Source organism: Pocillopora damicornis, chromosome 6, assembly GCF_964200805.1.
Source record: "Pocillopora damicornis chromosome 6, jaPocDami1.2, whole genome shotgun sequence".
Lineage (NCBI taxonomy): Eukaryota > Metazoa > Cnidaria > Anthozoa > Scleractinia > Pocilloporidae > Pocillopora > Pocillopora damicornis.
The window spans coordinates 14,647,026-14,660,732 of NC_142675.1; the positions used below are offsets into that span (position 1 = coordinate 14,647,026).

A 13,707-nucleotide genomic window follows, 5' to 3' on the forward strand; every position below is an offset into this window, starting at 1 on the left:
ATTCGAGAACAGTGGAGGCGCGTAATTGCCGTTCAGATCGAAGAGAAACCGGAACCCAAATAGGTTAAATAGGAAAATCCGAAAACCGTATCGGATATCAAATCCGAAAGCCCGTTAGTATTTTTCGTGAAAACCGAAAACCAAATGCTAAAAGACAGAAAATCCACAAACCGCAATGAACCAAAACCAAAAAACACGCAAAAACCGAAAAACCCATCTAAAAAATAGCCAAAACCGCAAAACCGAAAATCCCAATGCCCCCCTCGCGAAGGGCTGGTAGTTGTTCTTGTTTGGGTTGAAAGTGACGTCTAAGAAATTGATGGTATGTTTGTTGGCTTCGATGGTGATACGTAGTCCGTTGTGATTGAAGATGCGGCATATTTCTTTTTTGAAGTTTTCTGTGTCTCTCGGTGTGGTGTTTGAAATGACCAGTCCGTCGTCTCTGTAAAGTCCAATGTTGATGTTGAGTTCTTGCAGTTGGGAAAGGAGGAAACTTCCCGCTAGCTCGCATGTTTCGGCATCGTCGTAACTGCCCATTGTATGTATGTATATATATATATATATATATATATGTTTTTTTATTTATACAACATATATAAAATATCAAGTCCAACCCAACCAACCAAGTTCTTGATAAGCACTAAATGTCTTTTAAATAATCAGTCCCTTCGTGTTCTTCGATACATGTTCCTTGTTGGGTACGATATACAAAATGAATATAGTAAATGAGACAGGTGACTGAAGAGTGAAAAAAATTGGGTTGCAGAACTTCATCGTGACCACTTCTAGTTATTTCTTTTAGTACTCTTCCGCATTAAAGAAATAAGTTCTAACTCAAGAGGAGCAGCGAAAATTAGATTTCGCTCAACGGAAATCGGTTATTCCCAACTGTGGGTGAAAATTTTGATTTCCTTTCTTATTTCTTTTACAATATCATCCATTTATTGATTCGCACCGTAAAATTAATTTAAACGTCACAAATCTTTACGATGGTTCTAATTTGTAATCACATACAGTACAACTTTGAATTACATCCGCGTGCGAGATAGACGAAGGATAGAAGGAAAGAAATGTATTTTAATGATGGAATCATAAAGAAAACTAATCCAAAGATTAATATAAAGGAGGCTCTTAGCGAGCGAACTGCAGACTTAAGATTGAGACATTTGGAGCGACAGTATTCCTTCGGCAATTTAGTCCAAGACTGGCTTGATGAAAAAAGACGGGTGAGTGTTTTTTTTTTGTGAAGGATAATGAGGTCTGATGTAAAGGCTTTACTTGATTTATAAATAGGTGGTCTTCTTCCTTTTTGAATATGCATTTAACTAATAAGCACATACCAAAAAATTTGCAGATTTCCAAGAGGCACCTCATTGAACCGAAATATGAGAAATTTTTCATTGCATTCAATTCTCGATACAAGGATACACCGTTACAAATGCACAGTCGAATCTTGATAACTCGAACCTTCAAGGAAAATTGTAAGAGGTTCGAGTTATCGGGTGTTGAAACCAGAGGATCGGAAGCGAAAAATGGAAAAACGGTGTTTACTGTTTTTTTACTCAACAGTATACATTTTAATCAAATTTTATAATAGAGAAGTCGAGTGAGAATAGAACACTAAATCACTGCAGAATTCACAACGTAACGTAAATAATATATATAGAGAATGACCTGAAGGGAAACGAAAGCTGCCTCGAATTTGCGGAAGGTTCGAATTATTGAGGGTTCGAGTTACCAAGGGTAAAAATACAATACATGTATGACGGAAATCCAGGGGAAATCGATTTCGGTTCGAGGTAGCGCGAGGTTCGAGTTAACAAGGGTTCGAATCATCGGAAATTGACTGCATAACCCTTTATAATGCGAAAGTGATCAAGCTAGTATTTCACTGCATAAAGTTTGTATTGTGTTATTTTACGAAGTTCGCGGTGTTTTTTTTGTTCGTATTGTTGACTTGAAATATCGCTCTCAGGTTTCGGTTAGATTTGACAATAAAAATGTTGTTTCATTCAAGTCAAGGGCAGGAAACAAAAGCGAAATCATTTACTTAAATAGAAAATACAAAATGTTTCGCAAAATCTTGAGCCGAACTATCGCGAAATGTTTACTCTTCTCTCTTCAAAATCGCGAAGTAATCTGTTGTTTAAGGGGATAACTTACACTGGATTATCCGCACAACAATATGTTAATAATACTCCTACTTGCTCCATGCTGGGAAAAATGCAATAACTACAGGCAGTTATTTACAATCAAGCTTTCATCTTTCTTGTAGCAAGTTTGTCTTTTGTCTTGTCAGCTACAAAAGAACAAGATTATTGAAAATGGAATTTACAGTAGGTACCACCTCCCTAAGCCCTTCACAGATTTACCAAAGATGAAAACCTCTCATGCATATATGGTAGGTATATTTTCTAGGATATCTCCAGTTACCATAACGGTTTCTTCATAATTTTGTTTTCCATGAATGGCTAACGACCTATTAGAGGACAGACTGCCCCAAATCTCTTAGGCTTAGTTGTTCCAAGGCCGACTAGTGCTAACTCAAGGTTAGAGTTAAATTTTTAACACCGGTTTCTTTAATCCTTTATTGAAAAGCCCTTTCCAGATAACTTTCTCCGTTCTTTTTTAAAGCACCCAATCATCAAATTGTAGGCAAAAAGAACTGTACTGAATTTTCTTACAAAACTTTTAGAACTGAGATTAGATTTCACACGAACCCTAGGTTCTCTTAACCCATTCTTGAACCACCAGGCCCTGATCTGACCTTTTACATTTCTAATTCTAATTAAGCTAGAATGCACAGATTAAGTAAGATAAGGTTGATTCGATGATACCAAAGTGCAATAAAGACAAACTTCCTTCAACAGAACTACAGAGATGTATGATTGTTATTGTTAGAAAGCCAGCAGCCATGTTTGAAATTGGTATCATCGACATATTTAGGACAAGTGTGGGTGGGTTTGTGTGTTGAGTATTTTCCCCAAAGATCATACGATTACATCCAAGTGTATAAAATGCTGCTTTTTTTAAAAAAAATTTCAGAGCAAACCTCCACCTTGTTCTCGTAATAACTTGTCACAAGAGAACATGAACTACTTGTCAGTCATGATTTCCCTCTATATGTGTTTCAGAGGAAATGTAATCTCAAGGTTGCGGACGAAAAGTTTCCAGCCAGAAAGGAATTTTACAACAAAGAAGTTAAGAAGACTTGTAGGTCTCCAGTATGCATACCAGTTGCAAATCAGCTCTACAAACTTCGTTACAAACACAGACCTCACTTCACCAGATATCCAAACTGATGTGGATCAGAGAGAATGCCCACTATGAAAACCACCCCAATAATTTTTCTTTTTAAATGATAAGTAAAGAAATGTTGAATGTGAAATTAAATCTTAGAAAATTCTGAAATGCAAGCTGTTCTTTCAAAACATATAAGTTGTCGAAATGAGTTGTTCTATGTCTTCTTGAGTATTAGTTTCCTTCTTCTTTTTTAAATTTTGGATGTTCTTTTTATCAAAATATTATTTCATATATATGTGCCTGAAATAATTTGTTGCATGCTCCAAATTCTAGCTCAATTCCTGGGCAGTTTACTTTTCAGTTGTTGTAATCATTGAACTTTCATCTAACTGTATACTCACTGTTTATTTCTGTTAGTGGCACTAATAGATCGGAAAACAGTGATAACTAAGTGAAAAAAACCATAATAACATAAAGAGGGCCCTAACTGATCGAGAAGAAAGTAAATTCACTCAAATATTTCTTTATTTTATTTTGTTCTGGTTTGGTAACACGATTCTTGTTTAACATTCATACATTTTCTTATAAATATAGAAGAAGCGAATTTATTCTCTTAATAATAAAGTTAGTTTATGTATTTTTTCCTGCAAGTAACTGCAGATTCAAATCAATCAAGTGACTGAATATGCGGTAGCCTAAACTAATGAATATTGAAGTGATATTTGCTATCTGACATGCTCCAGTTTTCAAACCTTATTTTAAGTGTAATGAAAGTATTCGCTTAGAATCTTTTTTCAAGACGGACGAGCGCTATGTCATTGTTAAAGAATAAGAAAAATAAATACGTTTGTTTACAAAGCCAAGGAAGCAAGCTTGAGGACAACATATATTTATAGAAAACTCTGACGGCAAGTTCTTAGCAAAGGATTGTTAACAACGTTACCAGCCTTAATTTGTCCTTGTTCTGAAAACAAAACATTTTCTCTTGAGATTCACTTTCTAAGAACTACTTCCTTCTGTTTTTTTACATATTTTTTATTTTTTTAACTGCTCCTATCTGGTGCAAGTGGACGTTATTTTTCACGGGCACTGAATGCACACTCTATGAAAGTCGAGTTTACTTTTCATTTTTTTTCATTCATTATTTGCTCATTCAATATTACATATTTAATGGCCGGAAAATTTTTCAATTCGTAAGATGAACTTGCGGACCACTAAACTACTAAAAGTGGGAGGTATTTTACCGTTCCCTCTATGGATGTATTTTGTCACATTATTCCTTTGACGCTTATTACGCAAGATGATCGTCTCACAACTGGAGCTTGGGCTGCGCGGCTTGTATTTCCATGGCCAGTTGGTAACGAAACGGAGACATCGTTACCTTCGAAAAACATATCTATGGCTTTCTGTTGTTCTCCTTGAAATTTATCTATCCCAAAAGTCGCGCAAACTTGCCTAAAAGCGTAGTCGTAGATCCCTGTTGTCTGAGAAGTTGACCATGAAAGCATTCTATTCTACATTTTGTTCGTTTGTACATGAAAGAAAACTACCAACTCTTAACAATCCAAATTCACAAAAGAATCGACAAAAGGGGGTTTAACCCATAGAAAGTCAGTCGATATTTTCTTGCGAGAAAAAAAAATGACGTCATAGAACACTATTAGTGTCAGGTTTCCGTAGACGTACACTCCCTTCCTTTTTGACCTTGGGGGGGGGGGGGGGGGGCGGAGAGGGTACGTTTACACGTAGGATGGTCAGTGTCACACGTAGGATGGTCAGTGTCTTAATTTTTTTCACCCTCTGCGCGAAAGAGGAAGGATAACTTTTAGAAACAAGAACAGATGACAGATGTTTTTTCCTTGGAAATAATGGAGGATTTTGTTAAGAGACATTTCGCACGCTCCTAAAGGCACTTGGAAATACCGCGCTTTACTGATTGCAGATGATGCGAATTATACGCGAGATATTGGTCAGTGTGCGTCGGCTTCCTGTATACGTTGGTGGTTAGGCTTCCATCATGTTCTCTTGTAACTGCTGTGTCGAGGAAGGCGAGTTTGTTGTTGCTTTCCTTCTCCATGTTGAAGCTAACTGAGGGCTGTTGGAGGTTTAAATGCTGTAGGAAGCTTTATTATGTTGCTGGAGGGTACGGCTAAACGTAGGGTACGGCTACACGTAGGGTACGGCTAAGCACGGAACATTGCCAGAGTTTCTTTATCAACGCCACCTCGAAGATGGTGACCAAGTTACAGGCCACACGTAACTGATTGATGCAACATTGCAATAGAGTGTGAATATAAAAGCGATCTTCTTTAGCAGTAGTGAAAAGAAGGCCTGAAAAAAATTCAGGCCTGTACGGGACTTGAACCCATGACCTCTGCGATACCGGTGAAACTTTCCAGAGCTATAGCTTTTTGCGACTGCAAAATTGCAATCCTATAGAGGACTTTTGCGCGAATTTCCTTAATTTAACAGGGCTCCATTACCAGCTGCTGAGTCCGCAGAGACCACGCTCGAGGCCCTCGAGAGAGCAGCCGTCAATTCAAGCAGATACTAAAAGATAAGAATGCCAATTCCGTGGCATTCATAATTCCTGTATTGAAATTAGTGTAGTTTACTCTGTATGCTCCACTTATCACCACTATATCGGATCGAACAGGGTTTTATTAACTGGGATGTGAAAATGTATCGGTTTTAACAGTTTTGCATGCGGTTTCGGTTTTGATCGAATTTTTTTTCAGTTTTTCGGTTCGGGATGATTTTTTCTACAGTTTGCGGTTTCTAATAGGCCCCAATGCTCCCCTCTTTATTTGTAACGGAGCCGGCCCGACCTCCTCCACGAACGCAGTTCATTCTTTTTGGAGGGAGCGCTGTGGCGCGATCTTCAAAGTTTGTCATTTGCAATGCAACCTGTAGTTTTTTCTTGAAATTATAGGTCTTCAGAGTTTTCAGTTCCTCGATTTAGAGGTAGCTTCCCAATGAAGAAGGAAAAAAATAAAAATAGAAAAGTTATTGTTATTTTTGTTTAGGGAGGGCCCACCTTGCAGCAGGATAATTTTGCACATTGGCGGCATGTTTTGTTAACGGAAAGAAATCTTTTTGGCATACTAGAGTACTGACATTTGGGGTGGAAACTAATCAGACTAATAAATCTCGTGGGGAATCGCAAATACCTAGGACAGAGTTTGTACTCGAGATCAAGTTGCCATGAATACGTTTTGTTACTGGAAAGAATCGAAATTCTAATCAGGCCCTAACTGAGTTGTTGGAGCTATACATCTCTGAAATTATTTTATCCGGGAGAGAAGGGTCACTTAATTATGGTGTAGGATTCAACTAGTGAAGTACTTAATCGACTTAAATGAATGGGAGAAAAAAGTATACACAGGAACTCAATAATAATAGTCATAGTAACAGTGAGCAATGATAATGGTGAGTTACAGTAACAGTAATAGTAATAGTGTTAGAGTATAGTAATAGTGATAGTTATGCTGAAATAGTGATAATGATGGCAATATTACAAGAAAAATAGAAATAATAATAATTATAATAATCATAGTAATAATAAAGATAATAATACTAACGATAATAGTGCAGGTAATAAGGGTACCGCATTTGCTGGGTGCTTACTTAAAATGAATACGAATGAGCGGTTGTTTTTTCTTCGTCGTGTTGGTATCTTTGCTCCAATCTATTCGCTTGCTTGAGTCAGGAGATGATAACATCAGGTATCTTTGAGAGGAAATGACGCAGTTAGATTGTCTCCCTTTATGATCACACCATATATTCGAATTCCCAGCGGACATCTAAAAAACGTTTCAAATGAGTTCATTTTCGAACGGGAAGTTGTTGAGAGTCAAAGGGCACACTTAACATAATCACATGCATTTGGCAGCACCTGTGTTTCACCTTTATACGTGATGGCAGCATTGATCACACTTTTTAAAGTGAAATTCTTTCATTGTTGTCATAGCATTTAATTTGACATCCTGGAGCTCCCCAGTGAGCCATAATGTGATACACACGAATTATGATGGTGGCCTCTTAATCTTGTAAGGACGCGTCGCAAATGTCTGCGGCAGACGAAGGGTTTGACCTTGTACGCCAGATCTGAATCTGTAATAATAGAGATACATGATGATCTTTTTTTAACTCTGTGTGTCATTTTATTACCATTCAGTCTACGGGCAGTCGTGTTTGGCTCGTGACTAAGCAGGACGTGCTTTCCATTGGGTTTGCTTAAGTAAACGTTAAGCTATTCCTTAAACTAATGATTATCAAAAGTACTCAGAAAAGAGGAGAACAGATGGGATATCTTACGTTTAATAAACAGGTGATGAACATATTTGTTAACTTTCAATTCACGATGTGAAACGAACCGGTGGAATGCGGAAAAGAGAAAGGAATTTTTAAGATGAAAAGCTCCGTAGTAAAACTTTCTAGTTCATTTAGATTCCAGACATTCAATGACGTATATGGCTGGCTTTATGAGCGATTTCCCGATCAAGCTCCTCTACACTCGTCTTCAGTCAAGACCACTGAGACCGTTTACCCCTAAACCATTGTGAACTACGAAAGCTGAGGATCTCTTCCCGATCTGTCATGGTAAGTGTACTGAGGATGGCAATGTTTTATTGAAGATTGTGGATGAAGGTTCGAGGATTACTCAGAGTAAACCGTGATTCCTCTTCGAATTTATTTCAAGGGAAACTGTTCGTAAAGAATATGAAAAGGAATGAAAGTTCATTAAGATGTCGAATATTACGGCATTACTTTGTCCAAGACAAGCCTATATAGACAGCCTTGCTAATTTATTTTTCAAAAAAGTAATATCTCGATGTATATGCTATAGGACTGTTTATCACACCCGCCTTAGACTTGAGATTTCTTGTCTAGTGATGCACCGATCGGGTGAAAGAAAATTTTGCGCGTCATTTAAATATGACGACATTACCTATACAAGGTAAAGTTGTGAAACAGGAGAAAACATTTCGTATCCTGTCAACATTCCAAAACACAATTTCCTCAATGTAACTAGGATGTTTGTTGTTTTGTTTTTTTTCCAAGTTACTTCTGAGGTATAAGCTTATTCTTATGAGTGTCTTTCTTAGCAAGTCAAATAACAGAATCAATTTTGAGAAGTTTCCCAATCATTTCAAAGGGTAAGGGCCTGTTTACATGGAAGTGGGGGACCCCAGGTAGGTGAGGTAACCCGCTTAGCCGTGGTCGAAAAATAAAACACGTTATGCATACAATCTTACGACCCCGGGGTGCAGGGGTGAGGTTTCTTGAGGTTGTTGTTACGCTTGCGATTAGGGAGTTTGAGCATAGGCGTCCCAAGCTCACGTCTCGAGAAAGACGAAAGATTAATTCTTGGACAAGTATGTATTTATTTATAAAAGTGTCACGCGTTGTGTTACGCGAAGAACCATCGACTTAATACGTCATAAGAAATAGTTTGAAATATGGTCGATTTTACAACGCTAAATATTCCGAAATGTGAACATTTTACATTCCTTGTGTGTCCGTTGTGGTTTCTGGTGATTTCTGCCATGAGACGGCTAGGAAATGTACAAAGTTTTAAAACATACGTGTTTCGCTTGTGAGCTTTTTGCCATGAAGGCAACCCCGGGTAGGCGGGTTACCCCACTTTGAGACGTTTACATGGCAAATTGTCACCCCGGCTGACAGGGTTACCCTACCTGGCAGACCGGGCAACCCGCCTAGGCGGGTCAACCCACTTATCATGTAAACGTGATCGAGAAAAAATAAGAAATTATATGGACAGGCGGGTTACCTCACCTACCTGGGGTCCCCCAACTCCATGTAAACAGGCCCTAAAATAGGTAGAATTCGGTTTTGGTCGATTGGGTTGAAAAATAAAAGGCTGCAAATCGGTGGTTAGTTCTCTAGAAGGGAGTTTAGTCTTGACCAAGGAGACACAGGAGACAATGATGTTCCTGGCTAAAAAATGACTACTCTGTGCTAGATTCGAACACCACTCGGTAAAACTGACACAAAAACAAACTTTTCGTAGCTTCTTTATATGGAAGTTCCTTGTGACTCATGTATCAAAAAAAAGGAAATTTAGATACCTCCGGATTTCACATTCCTTTTTTCTTACAAGTGGTATGAAGGCGGGCATTTAGGCGGGCTCGTAAGATGTTGTAAGCTTCAATAAAAATTTCCAATTTGTGTCCATGATAAACAAAAAAAAAATGCGCAGAACAAAGAGAAAGGTTATCAAATGAAATTTCGACGCTTCCTTTAAAATACGCAGCAACTTTGAAAAACGAGCAACTGGTATTTATATTAAAATACAGACGGCATTTTTATTATAAAAATGGACGCTTCTCATAATTCTCCCTTTACCCTCGCTCTCTTCACTTTTCGTTTGATGTGGCTCGGGATATCGAGCTTAGGATTTACTTACGGGTCTCAAAGAAACGGGACCTGCGGGGCGTCTCTGTTGCTTTGTGTTTGTCAGGGGCACTTTGCTCGACAATATCCGAGCGCCATATTGGTTGTTGCAAGAGGGCTGGAAAATTAGGAGATTTGTTTTGCTCTATCATTTTTTCTCGACCGCATATTACGCCAGAGTGAACAGGACCGAATCGTCCTCTTCTCAGAAAGAGTTCGAGGACATTGTTCGGTCTGAAGGCGCTATTATTATTTCGAAACGAGACAGATTTCCTCCGGATACAGAGATCTTACGTTTAAACAGTAAAGGTTGGACATTCAAGGAATTCAAGTGTTCGACGGAGGTTTACTTTTTTTTTCACCATCCATTGGCGGAACGCAGAGGAAAATTTGCATTACTTTGTGAGATCTTTTACGCACTCGATCGATGCATTGGCTGTGAAAGAATGATTGCCATTTACTTCGTTGTTTATCGCTTCAGGCTGACTGTGCAGCAAGGTTCGGTGCCGGTTTATTTTTTACTAATAGTGGTTGATACAGTGCGAGAGCATTTCATGTACATACAAGTTACCTTAGACTGTGGAGAAGGAAATAATTTTTAGGCATGAGCGGGCCTTTCTCGTGTTGCGGGTGAACAGCATTCCATGTACGAACACAGCTCGAATGAAATAGAATTTCAAAAATATACGTATCCACTTGTGTTAAAAGCTGAATAGCATGCAGGGTTTGGAATTTCTTGATCATATGTAATGTTAGGTCTGTTTTGCTCTCTCGTCTCCACGAACTTTTTCAGTGGCTTGTGAGTGAAGTTTTAATCAGTGCTGGTTATATTTATAGCCATTTTATATATCATTGAGCATTTGTGTTTCGCTTTGTAGGGTGACCTACCGTCGAGGCTGACTTTGGTGCTTATGATGGACCTCGCCGAAAACGAAGAGGGTGAGTTACATTTCGTCGTAGAAGTCGTCTTTTTGTATCGTGATCAACACACTTTCTCCATGTGAAGTAATGTTCGGCTAAACAGATAGTCATTCAATTCATCAATTTTTCAGACGGTCTCCCATGACAAGGATTATCGTCGCTGTTTTTTTTTTTTTTTTCACGTTCTATTCGGCTTTTCTAAATAACCTTCAATAGTTTTTCAATACCTCACATCATTACTAGCTGCTTTCTGTTCAAACTACCGTCGATATTATCCTCCATAGTACAAGTAACTATTCAGACAAACATTTTACGCCGCTGTAAAAGGTTCGCATAAATTTGTTTCAAATCCCTTTCTCAGTTCCATAACAACGTACCTGTCATCGGTCAAAGAATATTTCCTTTATGTTTTCGGTTCGTTGGCTCATTTCGTATTATATCTTGTCCGAACAGACGCATTGCTATCAATTTTTGAATATGTTGCCTCCTAATAATTGGCAAAGTGGTTATTTGGAGGAATACAATGAACACTTATGGTATCAGTAAGTGTTTTTAACACCTAGTTTTGCCTTTGGAAGGAATTTAACGATCGTCTTCGGATTGCTCATTTCACTGCTCATTGAACGTGATCGATGTAAAATTCATCTGTCCGCAGCTGTTAGTATCAGAACGACTTTTTCTTTACTAGATTATTTACTTTATCGGTTGATTCCAGGGAAATACAAGTGATAACTTCATCTCTCATAAGAATTTAAAGAACTGTAGTCATTGCATGAGAGTGGGAATATGAAAGGGATTTGTTGGAAAATAGGAATTCTTGTTCTTTGTGTTTCCATGGTAATGGCAGGTTAATATGATCCTGAAACACATTTTAGAATACAGTATTTACACAGTTGATGTCACTTTGTTGATTTTTGAAAGTTTAATCACCTGACTTGTTTAAGTATTAATATGAATTTATGTTGGTAGTTTGCTTTCAAACCTGGCTATTAATCTTTTAGTTTCTCTGATTGGATGGTTGATGGCACCTTGTAACTGCTTATTTTATGCCAGAATTTTGAGGCATTAGTGTGAAAACTTGGAATGAGATTTCTTGAAAATGTGTTCTTCCCTCAATCAATTTATCGCATGATTAGGAAGCTCACAAGTAATAAAGAAAAAAAGCAGAGCAGTGAAGCATGGGCAGCAGATTCTGATGATCTCTTTTCATGTGTACAAGCATCTACAAACAAAGATGTATTTGGGACAACCTAAGTAGAATTATTGTTATTTGTCAACTGGAACACAAGTTTGAATAAAGGGAACTAATGAAAATATTGAGATTATTTGGTCAGGGAGACTTCTGTGATTTATGAAGTTGTTTTCTTTTTTCCACAGTCGATGAATTGTTATCTTTGTTTAAAGTAATGCTAAATTGGTTTTGATCTCCCCCTGAGTTTAAGTTTGTGGACAATTCATCTTTGATAAAGATCTTTGGTGGACAAACATGTAACAGCCATTATTTTTAAGACTGTTAGGTGGGTCAGTCCACCAGGGTCATGTGCAATTTTAAAAGTAAGCGATAGAACTTGTACCCCATTTGTATCTACAGTAAGTCCAATATTAAAGTGTTATGGGAGGGTCTGGGGGTATTGCAAGAGGTAAATAGGAGAACTCCAGAAGCTCTGTGTAAGTGTGTAGTTAGGATTATTCTATGGCTGTCTAAAATTGACTTTGTGATATAAACTCCAAGTGGGGAAGACAAAGTATAGGGGGGATGAAAATATTTTGTAAGCTTTGAGGAAATGCATCAATGGATGGTTCTCTCTTTTTTCAAAAATCAATTTTTACTCAGGACTGCTGGGCTTATTTAGCTTGCCATAGTAATATCCTGCGTATACTGGTTAATAGAATTGAAGTGTTGAATTAGAGTGTTTGTCAAACTACTATGGAACTTAGTTTGTCAATAATTCTAAATCTATATGATCCTTTTCCCCTCTCTTGTATTTTAAATGAAGTTATTGTTTAGCTATAGTACTTATCATTGTAGTTCATAGTGGGGAAGCTTTGTAAGGTATAATTGAGTTGATTACGCTGAATGATACCTTATCTTTTTATTTGTAGTATTAAAAGAAAGGTGTCAATGCACCTATACATGTATATAAATCTAAAGGAATTTTTTGTCATAAGAAAACTTTTCATTTTCCTTAGGCTATGTCTTATGAAGAGTTGGACATCTAATGATGAAACAAATCACACAAATTGCATTTTGATGTTTGTTTTCAGTTTTTGTGGTGAATAAGTAAAATAATTAAAAGAATATTAGCCATGAATTCAATGGCAACTGGAGGTAACTAGGTAATCAAACATTGAAACAACAGTAATTTAATTTTTTTCTGCCTTTTAGGTCAACACTTGATCCAACACTGTGTTATCATCCAACGTGATGAAAAAGGCTATGGACTGACTGTCACAGGGGACAATCCAGTTTATGTGCAGTCTGTGAAGGAAGGTGTGTACCTGTACCACTGCAGTAACTTTCAATTCATATCAGCAGGAATTGTTTTCTTTTTCCTTAGTAAATCTCTTAAATATTATGATTCAATTTGTGTTGATTATTATTCAGAAACAACTTCTTTATTATGATAATTCTGTATTATATATATATATATATATGTATATATATATATATATATATGTATATATATATATATATATATATATGAATGTGGGGGTAGAGTTTACCTTGACATAAAGTGCTCAATGCTGTGGTAGCAGAGCTAAGTATACATAAGTTAAATTCTGGCTGACGAGTGCTTAGGCGCGAAACTCGGAGTCACAGAGAATCGATGCGTCCCCTTTAATTCTTTAACTTATGTATGTATATATATATATATATATATATATATATATATATACGGTATATATATATATATATATATAGCTCAAGCATTGAGTAATTCAAGGTATTACTGGTGCTGCTGAGTGAGTGAATGGTACAAGGTTAAAGTGTAGCTCCTTTCTGTTGAAGAAATGCCTCACATGTAGGTATTTTTATGGTTTAATCTATCAGACAGAAAAACTATACAATCCCACAAACTCTGCATAATCTCACTGCTGTCTCCAAAGTTCCTTGAAAGGAGCAAT

At 37.2% G+C, this 13,707-nt stretch overlaps 2 protein-coding genes across 11 annotated transcripts in view; both read left to right on the forward strand.

Annotated features, from left to right (window-relative positions):
• Positions 1–270: 270 nt before the first annotated feature.
• Positions 271–4,103, forward strand: LOC113665698 (uncharacterized). Its single transcript, XM_089208709.1, has 4 exons — positions 271–538; positions 1,017–1,226; positions 2,300–2,401; positions 3,135–4,103. The coding sequence occupies exons 2-4, from the start codon at positions 1,071–1,073 to the stop codon at positions 3,300–3,302; spliced, it is 426 nt and encodes a 141-aa protein (XP_089064835.1). The 5' UTR covers positions 271–538; positions 1,017–1,070; the 3' UTR covers positions 3,303–4,103.
• A 5,608-nt stretch (positions 4,104–9,711) lies between these two features.
• LOC113665708 (rho guanine nucleotide exchange factor 11) overlaps positions 9,712–13,707 on the forward strand; it is a 47,500-nt gene continuing 43,504 nt past the window's right edge. For 6 of the 10 annotated variants that reach the window (XM_089208654.1, XM_089208650.1, XM_089208649.1 and 3 more), the window contains exons 1-3: positions 9,721–10,158; positions 10,539–10,599; positions 12,968–13,072. In XM_089208654.1, coding sequence (XP_089064780.1) covers positions 10,572–10,599; positions 12,968–13,072 — 133 coding nt within the window. In that variant the 5' untranslated portion in view covers positions 9,721–10,158; positions 10,539–10,571. Of the gene's footprint in view, positions 10,159–10,538; positions 10,600–12,967; positions 13,073–13,707 lie in introns of all 10 variants that reach the window. The other 4 variants (XM_089208651.1, XM_089208653.1, XM_089208655.1 and 1 more) reach the window with 3 other exon arrangements.